Genomic DNA, 17,783 nt, shown 5'->3' on the forward strand with positions numbered 1-17,783 from the left:
ACAGAAAACAGTGTTGCAGCAGTAAACATCCTGCTCAGGTGTGGATAATGGGGTGAAGGGCCACGGTTCACTGAGGGCTATCACCTCACCTGTCTGTCTGTCCCTCTACTGGCTGGGGACAGGTTAACACGGGGCTAATGAGACCCTCGGGAGACCCTCGGGAGACCCTCATTCGCTCCACACCCCCCCCCCACACACACACCTGGACGGGCATCGCACGGCATCAGATGCCCGTCACTCCCACGGCAGCGGAGGCAGCGGAGGCAGCGGGAGCCTCGTTTGCACTTTTCCTCCGCGGGCTGACACACTGGCCCGCCGGAGTGAGCGAGGCTTGGCGGGCGCTGAGGGCTGAGGCAGCCTGCAGTCACCTCCTGTTACCGTGCAGCACCACGACGCACAGCTGACTGCTGGTTGGTGCCCTCAGCAATAGCCAAGAGGGATGTTCTTTATTCTACAAACATATATATATATATATATATATATATATATACATATATATATATATATATGTGTGTGTGTGTGTGTGTGTGTGTGTGTGTGTGTGTGTAAAATCAAGTCAAACTGTAAGTGTGAATATTAATATTCAGTGGTAATATGATGGAACAGACATCTGGAGAGAATATGATGGCAGGCTGCATACGTTAAACTTGATTATCGGTTGAATGAAGTCAAATAGCATCAGAGTGGTTAAAATCTTCTTCATCACGATAACGATGACAGACATTTTTTTAAAGGTCCTGTATTATGCACGATTCATTTATTTATTTATTTATTTATTTATTTTTCATTTTCTTATAACATAGCTGTCTGAAGTTAAAACCTCTCCACCCTTCAGGAAGCCAAACCTCGCACATGCAGAGAAATCTTCCCTTGTGACATCACAGAGGGCACTGGCTCCTTTCCCAGCCTGGTTCCACTGCCACTGCCAGAAAGGTGTCTGTTCTGCTCTCTCCTGCCCCCTTGTGGAAGGTCTTGCAAAAATGCCACTTTTAGCATGATGCTGGAAACAGGGCTAATCATGCTTTTCTTTTCTTTCTTTTTTTTTTTTTCTGGAGATCTGAAGAGATTACTGATGTGAGGCCGCTCTGTTGGAGTCCGGGGTAACCTGTGCAGTCTCTCAGTGAGAATTATTGCACCGCATCACCGCGATAGTAGGTCATAACACTTGGTTATGTAACGACCCCTAATGTTCCAGTGTTGCTATGAAAAAAAACATTGCATCATGGGATGGACACAAACAAAAGAAGAAAAAAAAGAAAAGAAGAGAGGATGTATCGAGATCCGGAGGCCCGCGGCATAACGAGCCGGGGAGGGGGGCGGAGGAGCTGGTCAGGGGGGTGGGGGGGGTCGGAGTCGCTCGTCTCGTCCCACCGCTGCTCAGCTGCTCCTGTCATCCATTTGCAGCATCACTGGACAATTCCCGGCGCCGCGGGCCCTCGGCGCCGCTCACAGCAACACATAGATCAAGTGAATTAATTCTGCTATTGTGGCAGCACGCTGCAGATCTGGGTCACGCAGTCACGGCTCCCTTCTCCTTTGCCTCTTTTTCTTTGTTGCAGTCACCTAAAGTGATATCAACACCCCCCCCCCCCTCTCTTCCTCCTCCCCCATCTGACCTTGACATTCCCAGGTGCTTTTCCACAGAGGTGTGTGTGTGTGTGTGTGTGTGTGTGTGTGTGTGTGTGTGTGTGTGTGTGTGTGTGTGTGTGCTGTGCGTGTGTTAGTCTGTGATTCCCGCTGCCTGCTGTGATGGAGCATGTGTGCGTCTCCTGCCAGCGATGCTACTATATCTGGGGGTGCTGCCTGTGTGTGTGTGTGTGTGTGTGTGCGTCTCCTGTGTGTGTGTGTGTGTGTGTGTGTGTGTGTGAGTGTGTCCAGTGCTCGCTACATTTGTACACAAGCATTTCATCTGAGGGGCAACATACACAGGTATGATGAGATGTGTTATGAAAAAGAATGAGCCTGTCTATACTTAGTGCTGGCACGCGGCTGTGTGTGTGTGTGTGTGTGTGTGTGTGTGTGAGAGAGAGAGAGAGAGAGAGAGAGAGAGAGAGAGAGAGAGAGCGCAGGAGTGGATGGATGTGGGAGGGAGGGGATGACAGAGAGGGGAGTAAGGTGGTGGTGGTGGTGGTGGGGGGGGGGTCCGGCGCTCGCCGTGACGCACACCGACGCGCGCCTTTCGCTCGCTAGCCGATTGGCCGCGCCGCCTGCCAGTCGCTGCGGCGGGGAGTCGTCGCGCTGCGAGCAGGAGCAGGAGCAGATTATGAAGCGGAGCACGAGCAGCAACAGCAGCAGCAGCAGCAGCAGCAGCGACAGCGGCAGCGGTAGCAGCAGCAGCGGTAGCGGCAGTGTCCCTCCCTCCTCGTTGTCTCGATGGCTGCACACGCGCTCCTCCTGTGCTCGCTCGCCCTGCTGTCCGCTCTGAGCCGGACCGGCTTCTCCTTCACTGAGGAGGAGCTGCAGCCGGGCCTCATCTACGACGAAGTGCCTGAAATCCTGGACAGAAGGTGAATCCGTCCGTCCGTCCGTCCGGTGGAGCGGGGCGACTGGGCTGAATGGTGCTGATGGGGGGAGGTGGGGGGGGGGGGAGGAGGGGGAGGGATGTGTTCAGGGATGCTGATGTGCTGCTGTCTTTGGCTCCTTTCTTTCCCTCCCCCACCCGCACCCCCAGCCTCCCCTCACCTCGGGTGCACCGCGGACTAGTGTGTGTGTGTGTGTGTGTGTGTGTGTGTGTGTGAGAGAGAGAGAGAGAGAGAGAGAGAGAGAGCCTACTACTGCAGAGGGCTTTGTGCGTTTGTCTCAGTTTTGCAGAGCGCCACCATCAGACGCTGCTCATCGATCACAGCCGGGGTGCTGTTGTCTGTGCAGCTCTGCAGGTCTGGCAGGGGGAGGAGGAGGAGGAGGAGGGGGAGGAGGAGGAGGAGGAGGGAATGGGAGGGTGTGATGATGTCGGTGGTGGTGGTTGTGAGTGTGTGTGTCGGGGGGAGGGAGGGAGGGGGGGGAGTAGGCCTGCAGGAAAAGGTAGAAAGGGAGAAGGGAAGGTAAACAAGGATGGGGGGGGGGGGGGGGGGGGGCAGGAAGGGGAAGGACGATGCGTTCAGGAGCCGGAGGACGGAACCAACGGCCCAGGATGCACGGCTGTGTCCCGTCGGGTCGCAATAAAATATGATTCAAGGCTTCAAACCTGAAGCCACTCATTTCCAGGAAGAGGTCAGAGCTGCAGCTGAGGCCTCCTGGAGGAGGAGGAGGGGGGGGGGGGGGTGCCAGAGGCTCCTTCTTGAAACTCCTCTGTAGAACCCACTGCCTTAAAAAGACACAACATGCTGCGGCTTCTCCCTCGGCTCTTTGTTGCAGCACCTCGAGGACTCGCACGCTTTCTTTTCTTTGAGCACAATCGCAGCAGCGACCACGTTGGACGCAGATTCCAGGAGAGAGAGAGAGAGAGAGAGAGAGAGAGAGAGAGGGAGAGAGGAGAGAGAGAGAGAGAGAGAGAGAGAGAGAGAGAGAGAGAGGGAGAGAGAGAGGGTCTGGAGGGACAGGTTGGGTCGGGTCGGGCCTTAGTCTCCCGTTTGCTGATCTCTGTCTTGACTTTGCTGCACTGGTTCCTCCTCCTCCTCCTCCTCCTCGTCCTCCCCCCCCCCCCCCCTCCTTGTTTGCTCGCTGCTTCCCCCTTCAAACTTTGTGAGTAAACTCTGCAACGTAGCGCGTACACTCCCCGCCGTCACAACTCCGTCCTGAGCTGCGACGGCGGTTACATAAGCGCAGCCTTTCGTGCCGCTTTTCAGAGGCCTCGCTGAGTGAATTAGGTGTCCATTAGAAAAGCAGAATAGAAGGAAGCAGCAGGAGCAGCAGGAGCAGCGGGAGCAGCGGGAGGAGGAGAAGGGGAGGGAGGATGTGTTTGTTGGGAGTCTCTGGCGACGCCTGACGCAGTGTGGAGGCGGGGACTGGTGATGGCGTGGTCTCTGTGCCAGCTGGAGTTGGTGCCAGGCAGCCACACAACAGACAGAACTGTTGAAGATGTATTCAGAGGTTGGCGTCGCAGGTTTCTGACTGGCAGCCCAGGTTCTCCCTGGTCCAGACGTTCCACGGTTGGTGTGTCAGAAGTGTGTTTCAGTCTTTTGGGGGGGGCAGAGCGCGGCGTTAAAGTCGGCCGTGACCTCGACGGTCAGGTTGAGCTGAAGATAAGGACGGAGCGAAGGATCGAGGAGGTGTCAGTAGGATGTTGTGTTCTGGAAGGGACGGCTTGACTGGTCCGAGTCATGGCAGCGCAGCGCGGACCAGAACCAGAACCAAAACCGGTTCAGCTCCTGCGAGTTCGTGAATATCAACGGACCGCGTACAAAAGCACATGAGTGCTGTTCAAGTCTTCTTAAATTTCACAACACGTCTCATTACGACGTGCCAGAGCAAGTTGACCCAATTTCTAAAGCCCGCTTCATTCAACTCAAGCTATCTCATGTTGTGTGAATATGTTTACGCTGCAAGACGAGAGGAGAAGAACGTCTTAAAGAGACAGGCACATCAGACAAACAGCTGAGGGCCCGATCCACAAAGCGATTGCGCGGCTTTTTTGCGGCAGAAACTCTGTGTAAACGGCGCCAGAAACGGTGGTTCTGATCCACAGAGGCGCAGGGAGCGCCAGGGCTGCGCCAGACTCATTGGAATGTATTGAAATGAGTCATTAGGGGCAATAGGACACGCCCCCTTCTATGCAAATATGCCTCATTCAAACAGCGGCAGATCCAGGAAGAGTTTGCGCTCTAACCCTAACCCGCAAACACCGCCAGCCAGAACCAGAACCAGAACCAGAACCAGGAGCAGCTTCTGTCTGTCACAGTGTTTCTGGCTTCTGAGTGAAACTTTCCTCTCTGAAAAGCCTGAAATATATCCAGAAATGTGACGTATAGATCAGCATAGACTGCAGTGTGTATGGCAGTCTTCCAGACGGGCTGTGGAGAATCCAGCTGGTCCTCAGGTGTTGGTGACTGACGGGTCTGGACTTCCTCTCCATGATGGCAGCAGTCTGGTAGAGGAGGAGGAGGCATCGTACTGCCAGGAGCACAGCAGAACCTTCATCCCAGCAGAGTTCCACTGTCCAACACACGCACTCACCAACAACCTCTGGCCCAAACTGCTCTCAGGCTGCCGCACCGCAACATTCACACCTGCTTCAGGCGCTGCATTGGTGGGCGTGTTTGCACCTGCGTGTCATGAGCGCAGAAAACCTGTGTGGATCCCCGCACCTGTGAAAACACACCGCATTTTACCGCTGTGCGCCCGTCTTTGAGGATCCCCTCAGTTTCTAATAATCATCGTCAGGTTTTGGGTTAAGCTGTCTGCAAAGTCCCCCGAGTGCAATGCTAAGCCCTTTATTCCAACTAAAATGTTACCCGGCGCCCACCCAGCCAGCACGGGTCTAAATTTAACATGTAAACCGCAAAATAGCAACAAAGACTCCCAGACACAGGAGCAGCTCAGGGCCAGCGCTGGTTCCTGGGGATCTTCCCAAAGACTGGATTTCCAAGATTCCCTGGAATGGAAAGTCTTCAGCCAGCCATCAAAGATTAAAGGCTTTTTTTTTTTTTTTAAAAAAAGTGCTAATTGTAGCACAATATGTTTGTGCACTTGATAAGATAAGTGTATTTATTTATTTTATTTTTTTGCACTCGGCTGATTGTTGCGTCAACTGCTCAGAGTTGGAGGTACAGGACAGAGTGGCAGACCCTCTGCTCAAACTGTGTCGGGGTGCTTGGGCGGGAAAAGACCCCCCCCCCGGGGAGGGGGGGGGGGTCAGTCAAAATCCAAGCAGCAATCAAAGCAACACTGATGTGGCAGCAGCGACTCGGAGCGGCTCAACAGGCAGATAGAAACTCCTTAACTCCTAATCTGCGCTAAGCAAAACAAATCTGTTTGCAGCAGGAGGAATCGACGCAGCTCCCTCCGGTGGCGACGCTCTCGTGAAGGACGGCGGCTGAAAAGGGACAAAAAGCGTGCCTAGTCTCACGTCGGCGAGGCGTGCGGCGTCGGGAAAGGGTACAAATCCACGTCAGATATGCAGCTGATAGTAGCAACAACCAATGGGGCGAGAGACAACGCTCGTAGTTTGTCTTGTTCCGTTTGTTTGTTTTAGTGCTGCTGCTCATTCCTCAGCAATCAGTTGATAGAAAAGTGCAGAGAGAGTGACAGACTATTTGAAACCAGGATTTTTAAGGTAATAAATAGCGTGACGTATTCATCAACGCTGCCCTGCTGCCCTGTGCGGGAGTTGCAGGCACCGGTGAGGCCGCTGGAGGGTTCAGTGAGAGTGCGAACGCAGTGGCAGCAGAGGAGGATTTGTTTACAAGTTTTGGGGGAGCAGGAGCCACACCTTCTTATTTATTTATTTATTTATTTATTTATTTATTCATTCATTCATTTTCAACCTCGCTCAGCTGCACTGGACAAGCAAGGACTCACTGTCTTTCCTGTGCACGGCTGCTTGGGGATGCTCGGAGGACGTTTTCCAAATGTCTCGATTCAAACAACAACAAATAACGCAACCCCCCCCCCCCAAAAACTCGTAATCATCCCAAAAGTGCGCAACTCAGATCGACGTCACTGATTTCCCCGTCGTCCCTCGCGAACCGAAAGCTTTAACACGTGCATTGCGACGCTCACATTTCCCAAGGTTTTTGCCGAGGAGGGGCTCCTGGCGTGGCTCTGATTATATAAAGGGCCTGTTCAGCAGAGAGGCGCCGTGTGACAGACTGGGCCAATGACGACGGCCGCAGCAGCTCCTGGACTGCTGACCTCGCGAAACTGGCACAGGAACAGACAACTGGGCTTTAATTTACACTCACACACACACACACACACACACACACACACACACACACACACACACACACACACACACACACACACACACTCCTGGCTCCTCTCAGTCAGCTGAGGCCTGGAAAGGTGCAGAGGAAGGAGTGCTTATTCACTTGTGCCCAGTGTGTGTGTGTGTGTGTGTGTGTGGGGGGCTGTGTTTTCCAGCATAAAAGCAGATGATGGTGGCAGCTGATGTCACTTCAGATAAACCTGTGATCACATATGTTGTGATTCAGACACAGAATTAACATGGCAGTTCTTTCCAAAGCCTGATATTATCACTTCACTGTGGTAGACAAGCGCCCTGTTTCGTTTCCTTTCTATCTTTTACCCAGAATTCACCTGACTGGGTAGGTTGCGCATTAGGAGAAGATGACGTCACACATTTAAAGGTCGCAATACACACACTTTTGACCTTGGAACATCGCACACGATCAATCCAAAGCCAAGATCCAAACCCAAATCAGCCCAGACCCTGGACGTGTTGGAAACAGCGGGTTTAGTGTGCAGCCTCCTGCTGCATTTAGCCTCCGGCTCCGGGCCCGGTCTGCGGGGGAAGGGCGACAACACAAGATGACACCAGGTGATCTTACCACTGGCGAGGTATTAGTGAACCTCGTCTTCCAGGAATGCTGAGCTCCAACGCACCATTCCAGACTCTTCTACCTCTGTGTTGATATCAGGAGGATTTTTTTGAACACGATGTGGGACCTCCAGGTCAAGGGAAGGTATACCGACAGACACAAGCAGGGCGTGTCTTTAGATATGACATCAATTACCCGGTTAAGGTCCGCAGGACCACGACTGTCTGTCTGAGCAGCCACACCGAAGCCCAATGTTATCCCCCTGATTTATCAGCCTGGACAGAACCCGACCGACGCCGGACAGGAAGTGGACATGGGCTCGGAGCTGGTGCAGAGGACAGCGCCATCTCTCTCTGGAACACCATTTGATAGACTAGCGGCGCTGAGAGTACGAGCTTCCATTACGGGGGGGGGGGGGGGGGGGGGGGGGTAAAAATAGATTGTCCGCTCTTTCTCAAAAACATATCGATTGTTGCACAAATACAGCGGGTCGGGGAGAGTCGAATGTGATCGGGCTGAGCCGCTGCAGGTTCTGAAGCAATGCAGTCAAGAGGGAAGGAAGGTCTCGTGAAGGTTTGGGTTTTTTTTTTGCCAACATTCTTATATTGCAATATTCCTCAATATTCGGGAGACCCCCCCTCTCCTCCCCCGAAATATTGAAGGGTATTTTGCGCACTGGTTTTGGCCTTACGAGAAGCAACATCAGGTCAGTTTCCGGGTTGCACCAAACTGCAGCGGCAGTGTTTTTTTTTTCTTCTTTCTTTCTTCTCGTATGTGCACGCTGGCGATGCTAGAAGTCAGGCGCAGCGCAAGCCACGGTGGCGGAGGTCAGTTGGCGCGTCAAAAAAAAAATTAGCGCTTAAAGGACGCACCATGCTGTCGGCTCCGACATCCGCCCTTAATCCCTTCATCTCGTTCTGGGCCAGCGTCTCTCCACATTTGGGTTCCAGTGGCGCAGGCCTGTGCTTACCACTAATCCTAATCCATCTGGCTCTCCACTGCACAACATTGCCCAGGTGGAAACGGCACCAGATGGATGGATAACTGCCGCAGGCTGCTGGTGCTCGCACGCCTGGCATCGGAAACACCACCGGCTGACGGCCTTTTTCATTTGTTTGCTGCCACCCGGAATTAGCTCTGCTTGTATTAGCGGCTTCCAACACATTTAAAAAAAAAAAAAAAAAAAAAAATGCTTTGTTTGTCCTGCCTACGCAGAACCTGCTCAGTGAAAATAAGTGAAAATGGTCAAAACAGCCCAATTAAAACGGATTCTCGCAGCCTCAGTAGTGCCTCTTTGTTGATGTGGCTTTCTACGACATAAAGGATGATAAATAATAATGATAATAATTCCCTTGGTTTCCTCCATTCTTGTTCACGGCGCAGGTAAGACTGAAGCGCTGCGCCCGACTGACTGCTTCGTAGGCGCAGTCAGCCAGCACCTCCTTCACTTTTAGTAAATCTGCTAAGATCTCTGATCTGCTTGCAGAACACTCTAACGCAGTGTTGTCTCTAGCAAATTGACTTTGGTAGTATTTTTTAAATTTTTTTAAAATCCCGGGTAACCTGAACCGCACGCCCTGCGCAGGATAGAGGGCTCTGCCACATAATGCCCTCATAACATGTAAACAATAACACGTAAACAATAACATGTAAACAGCGGCGGCTCTGCTTGCCGGCGATGTGTTAGATGGGACGAGAAGGTCCAACGGTTTTATGGCTAAATTACAAGCATGTAATCCAGGAGTGGGTAGGGGGGTAGCGGCTGATACCCCCTGCCTGGGTACCTGGCTGTTTCGCTGTGGGAGGCTGCAGGAGGAGGAGCCTCAAGGACAAACGCGGTCAGCGATGGTTCTTTTCGCGAGTTCAACTCCAGTTTTTTTATTTATTTATTTTTTTCTTCTTCCTTTTTCTTTTTCCCCTTTGTCCTGTCTGGCCATCATGACAAGCAGAAGTGTCTCTGAGTGTCTCTGATGGCTGACAGATCTTAGTCTCAGAGGTCGTGGAGCTGTGAGCCACACGAGGTCGTTTATTATAATACTCTGACGTTCTGGCCATGACCTTTCAACTCCAGTTTAAACATTTGGGTCGTCCTCGAGTCTGCCTCGTGACCCTCCTCCGCCAGGCTCCGCCCCCCCCCCTCCCCCGCCTCATCAGAGCCCGCCCGCAGTCATCAGAAGAGAGAGACAAGAAAGAGGAGCGCGGAACTTTTCTCATGGCCGCCGCTGCTTCATAAAGACAGAGAGAGAAATAAGCAAAGAACCGTTTGAATCCGCTGCAACTGGTGGCAGATAAACAAACAGCAGCCTGTTGTCACAGCGGCTCCCACAGGTCTTTCAGGCTCTAACCCCCTTACAAGCCCATTATAACCGCCTATTGTATGGAGATTAACGGCCACCCTGGAAGATCACTAAAAGTAGGCAAGGACAGAGGCACGCACACACACACGCACACACATGTTCACGCACACGCACACACACACACACACACACACAGGCGCAAGCGTATCGCGCCAAAAAGACCCCGTGCCCCTGCCAGTGCCGCCCTGTAAGCCCATTGCTGCCGCATTACCGTCTTTGATTAGACAGTTAAAGGGATCAGACTAATCCCTGCGAGTCCGAAGCCACCCAGGTTCAACAAGGAGCGCCGGCAGCACGACGGCCCGGGGCCGAGCACGTGGAAGGACGGGGCAGGAAGTCGTTCTGTCCTCTGTGACGCACTGTGTCGCCCCCTCCTGGTGGGAGGGAAGCAGCAAGGGGAGGGGGGTCAGGATCGGGGGGGTGCATCATCACGAGGAATTAGTTTACCGCTAACTTTACATGGCGAGAGAAGGTGGCGACGGGACACCGGGACGCCGTGCACAGCTTTCCACTGAGGTCTGAAGAAATAGTGCACAATCCCGACGCGTCATTGTCTATCGACACTTCCATTTCTACAAACTTCTCTCATTCATTCTTCAAACCATGTCGTCTGTCGCCTTGGTCTCTTCTGTGCACCCATTTGTACATCTGTACAGGCCTGTAATCCTGCTAGTTTGTGTTAGGCTATCCCATGCTATGCTAATGATGTAAAACACTGTCGGCATGAACTCGCATGCACGCACACACACACACACACACACACACACAGTATGCAGATCACCCTATTGCACCCGATTGCAGTCGGATGTGCAGTTCAACTGGCGACGACGTTCGAGCACTTTATGCACGTTCAGTCGCAGTCTGTCGCAACACGTTTCATACGCATGACGTGCCTTCGTTATCTTTCCAAAATATTCTCTTATTTATTTTTTTAGTCAATTTTCACCACCACCACCAACCTGCACCGGTAACAAACATTGAATTTAACTGCCGGCCGTAATCTTTCTTACGTATGATTGCCCATTTATCCGCTCGGCTCCTATTTTAATGAAATGAATGTGCAAATGTGAGCTGTACGTATCAAATCGCTTTTATGGCACGCTTCACTTGGTGGGTTCTGGGGCCTTCGGGAGTGCGTGAAGCTTCTCATGCTGCACACTGGTTGGATGGGCTTTAAATGTCATGAGGGGCGTAATAGAAAGCCTGAAACATTTCATCCAAAACAGTGATCGCAGGATCTCACCGAGTCTTCTTTGCTTTTTTTTCCTTCTCTCCTCCTGCAGCAAAGAGAACCCCCAGCAAGCAACAAGAGTCAGATCAAGTAAGTATCAAAGCTGCTATGACACAAGGCCTGATTCCATCAGACCTGCCATGGGAATTTTGACCCTGAGGTGCAGGATGGACACTCCTGACAAAAGCATTTTCTTTTCTTTTTTTTTCTTTGAATAATTGTTTTTTCTTTTTCTTCGTAAAAGCCGAGGACACTTGGCACCGTATATTTTTTTGAGACAAACAGATTTTGAAAGCTGTGACGTCACCGACCGGACGGGGGATGTATGTTTTATATTTAGGTCCTTTGACTATAATGAGAGAAAAAAAGAACAAATTCTGATGCAAACATCCATTTAAAATGGTGCAATGTGGAACTGTGTGTTGGCGGAACCAGATGAACCATATTTGTAAAGAGCGAACAATGGGAGCGTAACCGCCGAGCAGATTGCTGATGAGTCAACGCGATGACGCGTGACCACTGGAAATCGAGTCATAGCGCAGAGGTGTACGTGGGAGCCGAACGTGTGCGGCTGAACTTTGCTTTTTTTGTTTTTTTGTTTTTTTTTGTCCTCTTCTCATGACCGTGTTGCAATCTGCAATGCAGCGTTGCAATCAGCCTCGCGTGTATCGCAATTTCATCTCTGGTGGTGGTGGTGCATCAAAGTGTATGTGTGTGTGTGTGTGTGTGTGTGTGTGTGTGTGTGTGTGTGTGTGTGTGTGTGTGTGTGTGTGTGTGTTTTCCAGGTCAAGATGGTGGCTACGGCTTAGAAAGTGAAGAGGTGATTTTGACGCCCGAGGATGAAAACCCACTCAGGAGAATACTGCAGGTAGGCGCTCTGCCTCTTTCCCTCGCTGTCTATCTGAGCCTTCGTCACACACACACACACACGCACACACACACACACACACACACACACACATTCATGCAGATGCACCACAAACAAGACAGAGCTCAGCCGCTCAGCGTGACCTTGGATGTGGGAATATTACCTGGCCGGCCTCGTCCAGTGGAGGTAAAAGATCATCGCCACCCACAATTGCAGGGACCTCTCACTCTGCTGGAAAATCCACATGCTGCGTCAGCAGATTCCACCCCGAGCCTCCCTTTCATATACTTTGCCAGTGTTCGCAGCTTTTAAACCTTTGCGATGTTTGCAAGTATCGGCTTCCGTCCCCCCCCTCCGTCCCCCCCCCCCCCCCCACCCTTGCGATCTCCCCCCCCGCCTACCTTGAAATTAATAGAATGATTCATTTCATGAACGATGGCTTGGTCACAGCTGCGGCTGCAGGCGATGAATTATCCCAGATGGCCTCTCGGGGCAACTGGGATGGGGGTTGGGGGGTGGGGGGGGGGGTGTTCTGTCTGGACAGTGAAGTGAGGCCTCCTCGCGTCTCCCTGCCCACTCTGTTTAAGGCCCGCCCACATCCCTCATGTGAGATTCGGCCAACACTGAAGCACTGAACTTTGCACAATATTGACATTTACAGGCACAATGACGTGCACACAAGAAGAGGAGGGGAATATTGTTCTTCCTTTCCTTTCCTTTTTTTTTTTTTTTTTTTACAGTTTGCCTCTGGGAGTCATGTCATCCTGTGGAGGGACTCGGGGAAATGGGGGCTGTTGTGTCTGCTGTGTGCGAAAACACACTGTGGAGCTGTGTTGTTATCATTTCTCCCGTTCAGCTGTTAGTTCTGACATAGCGGTATCCTGGAGATCATTCCAGGGATTATTTGTGATGACTTCCTTGTAATTCCTGACTCTAAGACACGGTCATGGCACGAACCTTTCGTTGCTCTAAAATGTACCCCCCCCACCCCCCAGAGGACAATCGAGGAATGCAAAAAAAAAACAGCTGCTTTTACACTCCAAGCCCCATCGTCTTCTCCTGCTCTCCCGTTCTACAGCCTTTCAACTGGCACCACCCGGGAATGTCGCTCAGCAAGAGGAAGCTGCTCCAGTCGCTGATGGGCCCGTACGGCCCGCTCAGCGTCTCCTACAATGGCAAGACCTGCATCCTCTTCAAGGCCAAGCGCCTAGCCATCCGCTACAGGAACCACACGTTCATCGACCTGACCGAGCGGGTGTTCAACCCCAACACGCCCGTCGACACCAAAGGCTCCATCTGCAACAAGGAAAAGGCCACGTAGGTTTAACCTGGGGGGTGGGGGGGGGGGGTTTCCCCGGTGGCGAGCCATGCATTTCTCGCCTAGGGCCATCAGTGATGTCATATCTAGTCCTATGAATACACCTCAGAGTCCCCTCAATAGACAATCACACCAACACGTTCTGTCACCTTCATCCAGGTGACCGAGTTGAGTTAAAGGTAGTTTCCGGATTGTCGAAATCACAATCTAAGCCTGAAGGTAAGGCTAAGTAATTCAGGCCACTGACGCTGTCACAACTTACTAAAAAAAAAGGCAATTTGAAGAGACTCCTCCACCCATAATAAGTCCACCAGGTCCACCAACAGTACTCTGGGAGCTTAAACTCTTGTTCAAACTCGTGGAATGAACCACGCATTGTCGCCGATTTGCATGAGAGACCACGGAGACGATAGCGGCTGCGCCACTGCGCCACAAGTATTGACATTTAAATTGCAGATGGTCCGGCAACGAAACCTTCATATTGCCCTGCAGCCGTCGTGGGTTTGCTGTAGTGGCAGTCTGGAAGTTTCTCACTGCTCGTCCAATCACAGGACACGAACGTGTGAAATTCGGCGTACGTTTAAGCCTCGGCATGGCAGACTCAAGGTCTGATTGGCTGTCGCAACCGACGCCGGTCCGTTTACTTACAGCCAGACAGAAGCCCGCTGGGTAGGTTCTGCCGGCCTGAGACCCAAGGCAGATTTCATGGAACCTGGCAACACAAGTTAGCTGAAATAGGATTGGATTAAAAACTTGACCGTGATATACAACGATGAAAGCAATGCACACAAGTGGATATCATTTCATGTGAAAAGAATAACTACATGTACCTCACTAATTATGGTTCGGTCAGAAGACGGCCTGCCACTGTTTTTTTTTCATCTTACTATTTTCATCATCATTATTGTCATGATTGTTGGATGAAACTCTTCTTCTTCTTCTTCTTCTTCTTCTTCACAGCCTTTCGTTACGGTTTGGTGATGTGGAGGACTTGCGAGGTCTGGTGATCAGGTACATTTGCTCTCATCTCTCTGCAGCTGCAGCTGAGACACTGCATCTCTTTTGGGATAAACAAAGTACTCATCCATCCATCCATCCATCCATCCATCCATCCTTTGACTCGTGCTCTCTCGCGTCGTAGATGCCGCTGACCTGCTTTCTGTCCCCGCCTTCCAGGCTGCAGATGTCGAACACTTTCTACGAGGCGGCCGGTCAGAACTGGTTCACGCTCGACAGCGTTCACATCCACTACAACTGGACCCAGGAGGCAACGTTCAACGCCAGCGAGGTCTACGCTCCCGCCACCTCGTCCTACCATTGCCAGCACGTCAGCAGCCTGCACAAATATGACACCCTGCTAGTGCCCAGCTCCCACACTGACACGTCCGCTAACTGGCACATCACTTTCACTGACTTCCAGGTACACCTGTTTCTTGTCCTGTAGCGTCTGCACCCTTTACGGTTCTAGGTAGTGCCGTGTTTTCCTCGCACGAACGCATGCGTCAGTATGTTTGCCAGGCCACACCCACCCTCACTCCCACCCCCACCCCCCCTCCCCTCGCCCCCCAACTTTTGTGCTCTGCCTCGTTGGCTGTCAGTCAGTCAGTGTCCCTGTTTACTGTCTGTTTGGCAGCCTGTCAGTCTGTCTGGACACTGTTTAGCCATCTGCCCAGCATCTCTGTGAGCCACTGTAAGCCCGTTGTCCTCTTCAGTTGAAGCTAATCTCATCAATCCCCCCCCCATTCCCTCCAGATCCAGGCGTTCAATGTGCAGTCGGACAAGTTTGCGTCAGCCAGTGACTGCGCCACCTTCCTCACGCCAGCCATCCTGATGGGCTTGGTGACATCGCTGATCCTGCTCCTCGTCCTGGCTTATGCCCTGCACATGGTGGTCCACCTCAAGCACATCGACCGCTACGAGGAGCACAAAGCCACCGTCTACTTCCCCCGCAGCCCAGAGGCTGAGTTGCCGGACAAGAACAGCCTTTGAGGATAGCGACGAGGAACCGGAGGACACCGGGGCGAGAGGAAGGAAGAGAGAGCAAAAAGGCAAAAGAGTGGCGAGGCAAAGTTCAAGGGGCGGGTGCACAGGAAACACAAGACTGAAAGAGTATCCTCCTCCATGGGGTATTTGCTCGACAACAACAATAAAAAAAAAAAAAATCAACTTTGCCTGTTCATGTGAAAACCTTTTAAGTCTTAACTACTTTTAGAGAATGCAGACCATGGTGGCATACTTTTCCTCTTTCCTAGCTGACCTACATCTTGGCATCCATACACTGAACTAGGCGGCTGGATGTTCAAGCCTCTCGCTGAGAGATTAGCGGTCGATGAAGGATCCAAGGCCCTGAAGGGCGACAGTATACAGGCCTTTGCCCCAGTCAGCCGCTAAAAAAAAAACAAACAAACGACAACAACACTGAACAGAAAACGGCTAGCACCTGTGGCTAATACAGCTAATTTCAGATGCTCTTGGTCATACACATGTACCACATGACTCACACGTGTCATATTTACAAGCTTCCATTGAACACATTGTCTTTCCAGCGTTCCAACAGTGTACTTTGTCTATTTCTGCAAGGAATATATACTTCAAAAACAGCCAGTGTTTTAGCCTAAATAGCCGTATTAGCTGCATGCTATAACAGGCTGGTCTATTTGGGCTAGGGCAGTGTTTGCTAACAATCAGGATTGCTGGAAGATTTTGCATGAGTTGCAGCTAAAAAAACAAAACAAAAACAAAACAACAACAACAACAACAACAAAAGATGACGTGGTGCAAAAGAAGACTAAAGGAGTATTTTGGAACGGTGATAGTGGGAACCACTGGTCTAGTGTCTGTCTGGAGCGAGCTGACCAGCACTAGTGGCCCTTCGGAGCCTCTGGCATCTCTGACCCTAACCCCCCCCCCCTGGACAGGACTGCTGCTTGGGACTTAACTGTGAAACGGCCTTTTTACTGACCAGCCAGACAAAGGGGAGGAGTTTCCACAAACTAGCACAACTTTGGTTAGCTGCGCAAGCGCTAACGGAGACAAACTATCAAGGAACTATGCTGCACAAGACCGCCCTCCTCCGAGGGCGATGGCAGGGAAGCGGGTCTTGCGATGACTTGACTGAGAGTCGAGTGTCTGGACGAGGGAGGCCGTGGGTCCTCCCGTCGCACGAAAAAAGGAGTCTGACTGCCAAAGTGACGCTTCAGAGGAGTTGCCATATAATATGGCGGTGGAGAAATAGTAAGACTGTGTGAAAATAAAGCTAACCATTTACAGCTATGTACAAAAACCACACACATTCACTGCACCACACCACACCACATGCGCCACACATACACACACAATTGTACAGAAGTGTCATTCTGCAAAAGTCTTTTTTTTTTTTTTTATATACAATGTAACCACGATGGTGAAGGTGTAGGCTCACTATGCTAATCCTCATAACCAAAAGGACATACAAAGCTGTAGATACATGGAGATCTCTATATGATCATAGCTGTTCTTTATCTTTCAATATTGCACAATGAATAAGCATAGGTACAAGTAAGACGTTCTGCTATGAGGATTGGCAATTGACAATGCATATGTTGTTTTTTTTTTTCTACAAAGTATAAACCTATTACATCGTCTGTCCATTTCTTTTGAGTTGGGCCAGACAACGCAAAGGTCCAGTCTAACCCAACTGTAAATGGCGGTGCAAATTCCCACCGCAGGAGGACGATACTATGGAATGCCGTCCGCCCACTGGGACTTATAGATGCCATTATTTTGCCGGAAGCCACACTAGAAGCAGTAACAGCATCAGTGAGTCATTACTACTGATAAAAACACTCAGCATGACAGTAAATAGATATCTTAACATTCGATATGGCAGTTCTGTCAATCTGTAGCAGTGTGAAATGTGTTCTTTGGTCATAAATGTATCCTACAAACTATGAAATAAGTGGAGACGGTTTGCCCAAGGTCCGACTGATGTAGATTAAATAAATTAAATACCGAGGAAAGGCTGCAACGTGTATGTCACCTGCTTTGTGTCGCTCTGCGTACGAGATCTGACTGTGATAACGTGCCGCCGTCTTCCTCACACTGACGACAACACCCAACTGGTCTGAACTGCACATTTGACAGACCCAGCATTTTCATCAGAGTTAGTTAGTTAGTTAGTCATCTATCAGCCCTCCAACCCAGACACTCCTCTGCCAGCTCCACCCCCCCCCCTGTGTGCCATCTGCTCTCTGCTTTCAACTCCATGAGGCGCCTGAGAACCCAGACAGACAGACAGACAGGCAGGCAGGCAGACAGGCAGACAGCAAGGGTAACCCATCAGCATGTGTCTAGTCAAATCATCACAAGTACTCATAGTCATGCGTTTGTCTTTCCTTGCACTGTACAAGTACAAGGTTCCACGTTTCTACCTTACAACCGTCACGCAGTTTTGAATGCATCTCCATGGGAGGGTGGAAAGGAGGGAGGGAGAGAGAGAGAGAGAGAGAAAGAGAGAGAGAGAGAGAGAGAGAGAGAGAGAGAGAGAGGGAGAGACAGACAGCGACATCCAGTGGCCACAAGACGTCGTGAA

General features: G+C 51.2%; 1 protein-coding gene across 1 annotated transcript; it reads left to right on the top strand.

The window, feature by feature from the left end:
- Nucleotides 1–2,186: 2,186 nt before the first annotated feature.
- atp6ap1lb (ATPase H+ transporting accessory protein 1 like b) lies at nt 2,187–17,215 on the top strand. The gene is made up of 7 exons (XM_076014069.1): nt 2,187–2,507; nt 11,080–11,117; nt 11,813–11,895; nt 12,974–13,212; nt 14,174–14,224; nt 14,390–14,633; nt 14,966–17,215. The coding sequence occupies exons 1-7, from the start codon at nt 2,374–2,376 to the stop codon at nt 15,200–15,202; spliced, it is 1,026 nt and encodes a 341-aa protein (XP_075870184.1). The 5' UTR covers nt 2,187–2,373; the 3' UTR covers nt 15,203–17,215.
- Nucleotides 17,216–17,783: the final 568 nt, after the last annotated feature.

The sequence above is a fragment of the Nelusetta ayraudi genome, unplaced genomic scaffold (assembly GCF_046127955.1).
Source record: "Nelusetta ayraudi isolate G7.1 ecotype Tasmania unplaced genomic scaffold, CSIRO-AGI_Nayr_v1 ptg000164l, whole genome shotgun sequence".
Taxonomy (NCBI): domain Eukaryota; kingdom Metazoa; phylum Chordata; class Actinopteri; order Tetraodontiformes; family Monacanthidae; genus Nelusetta; species Nelusetta ayraudi.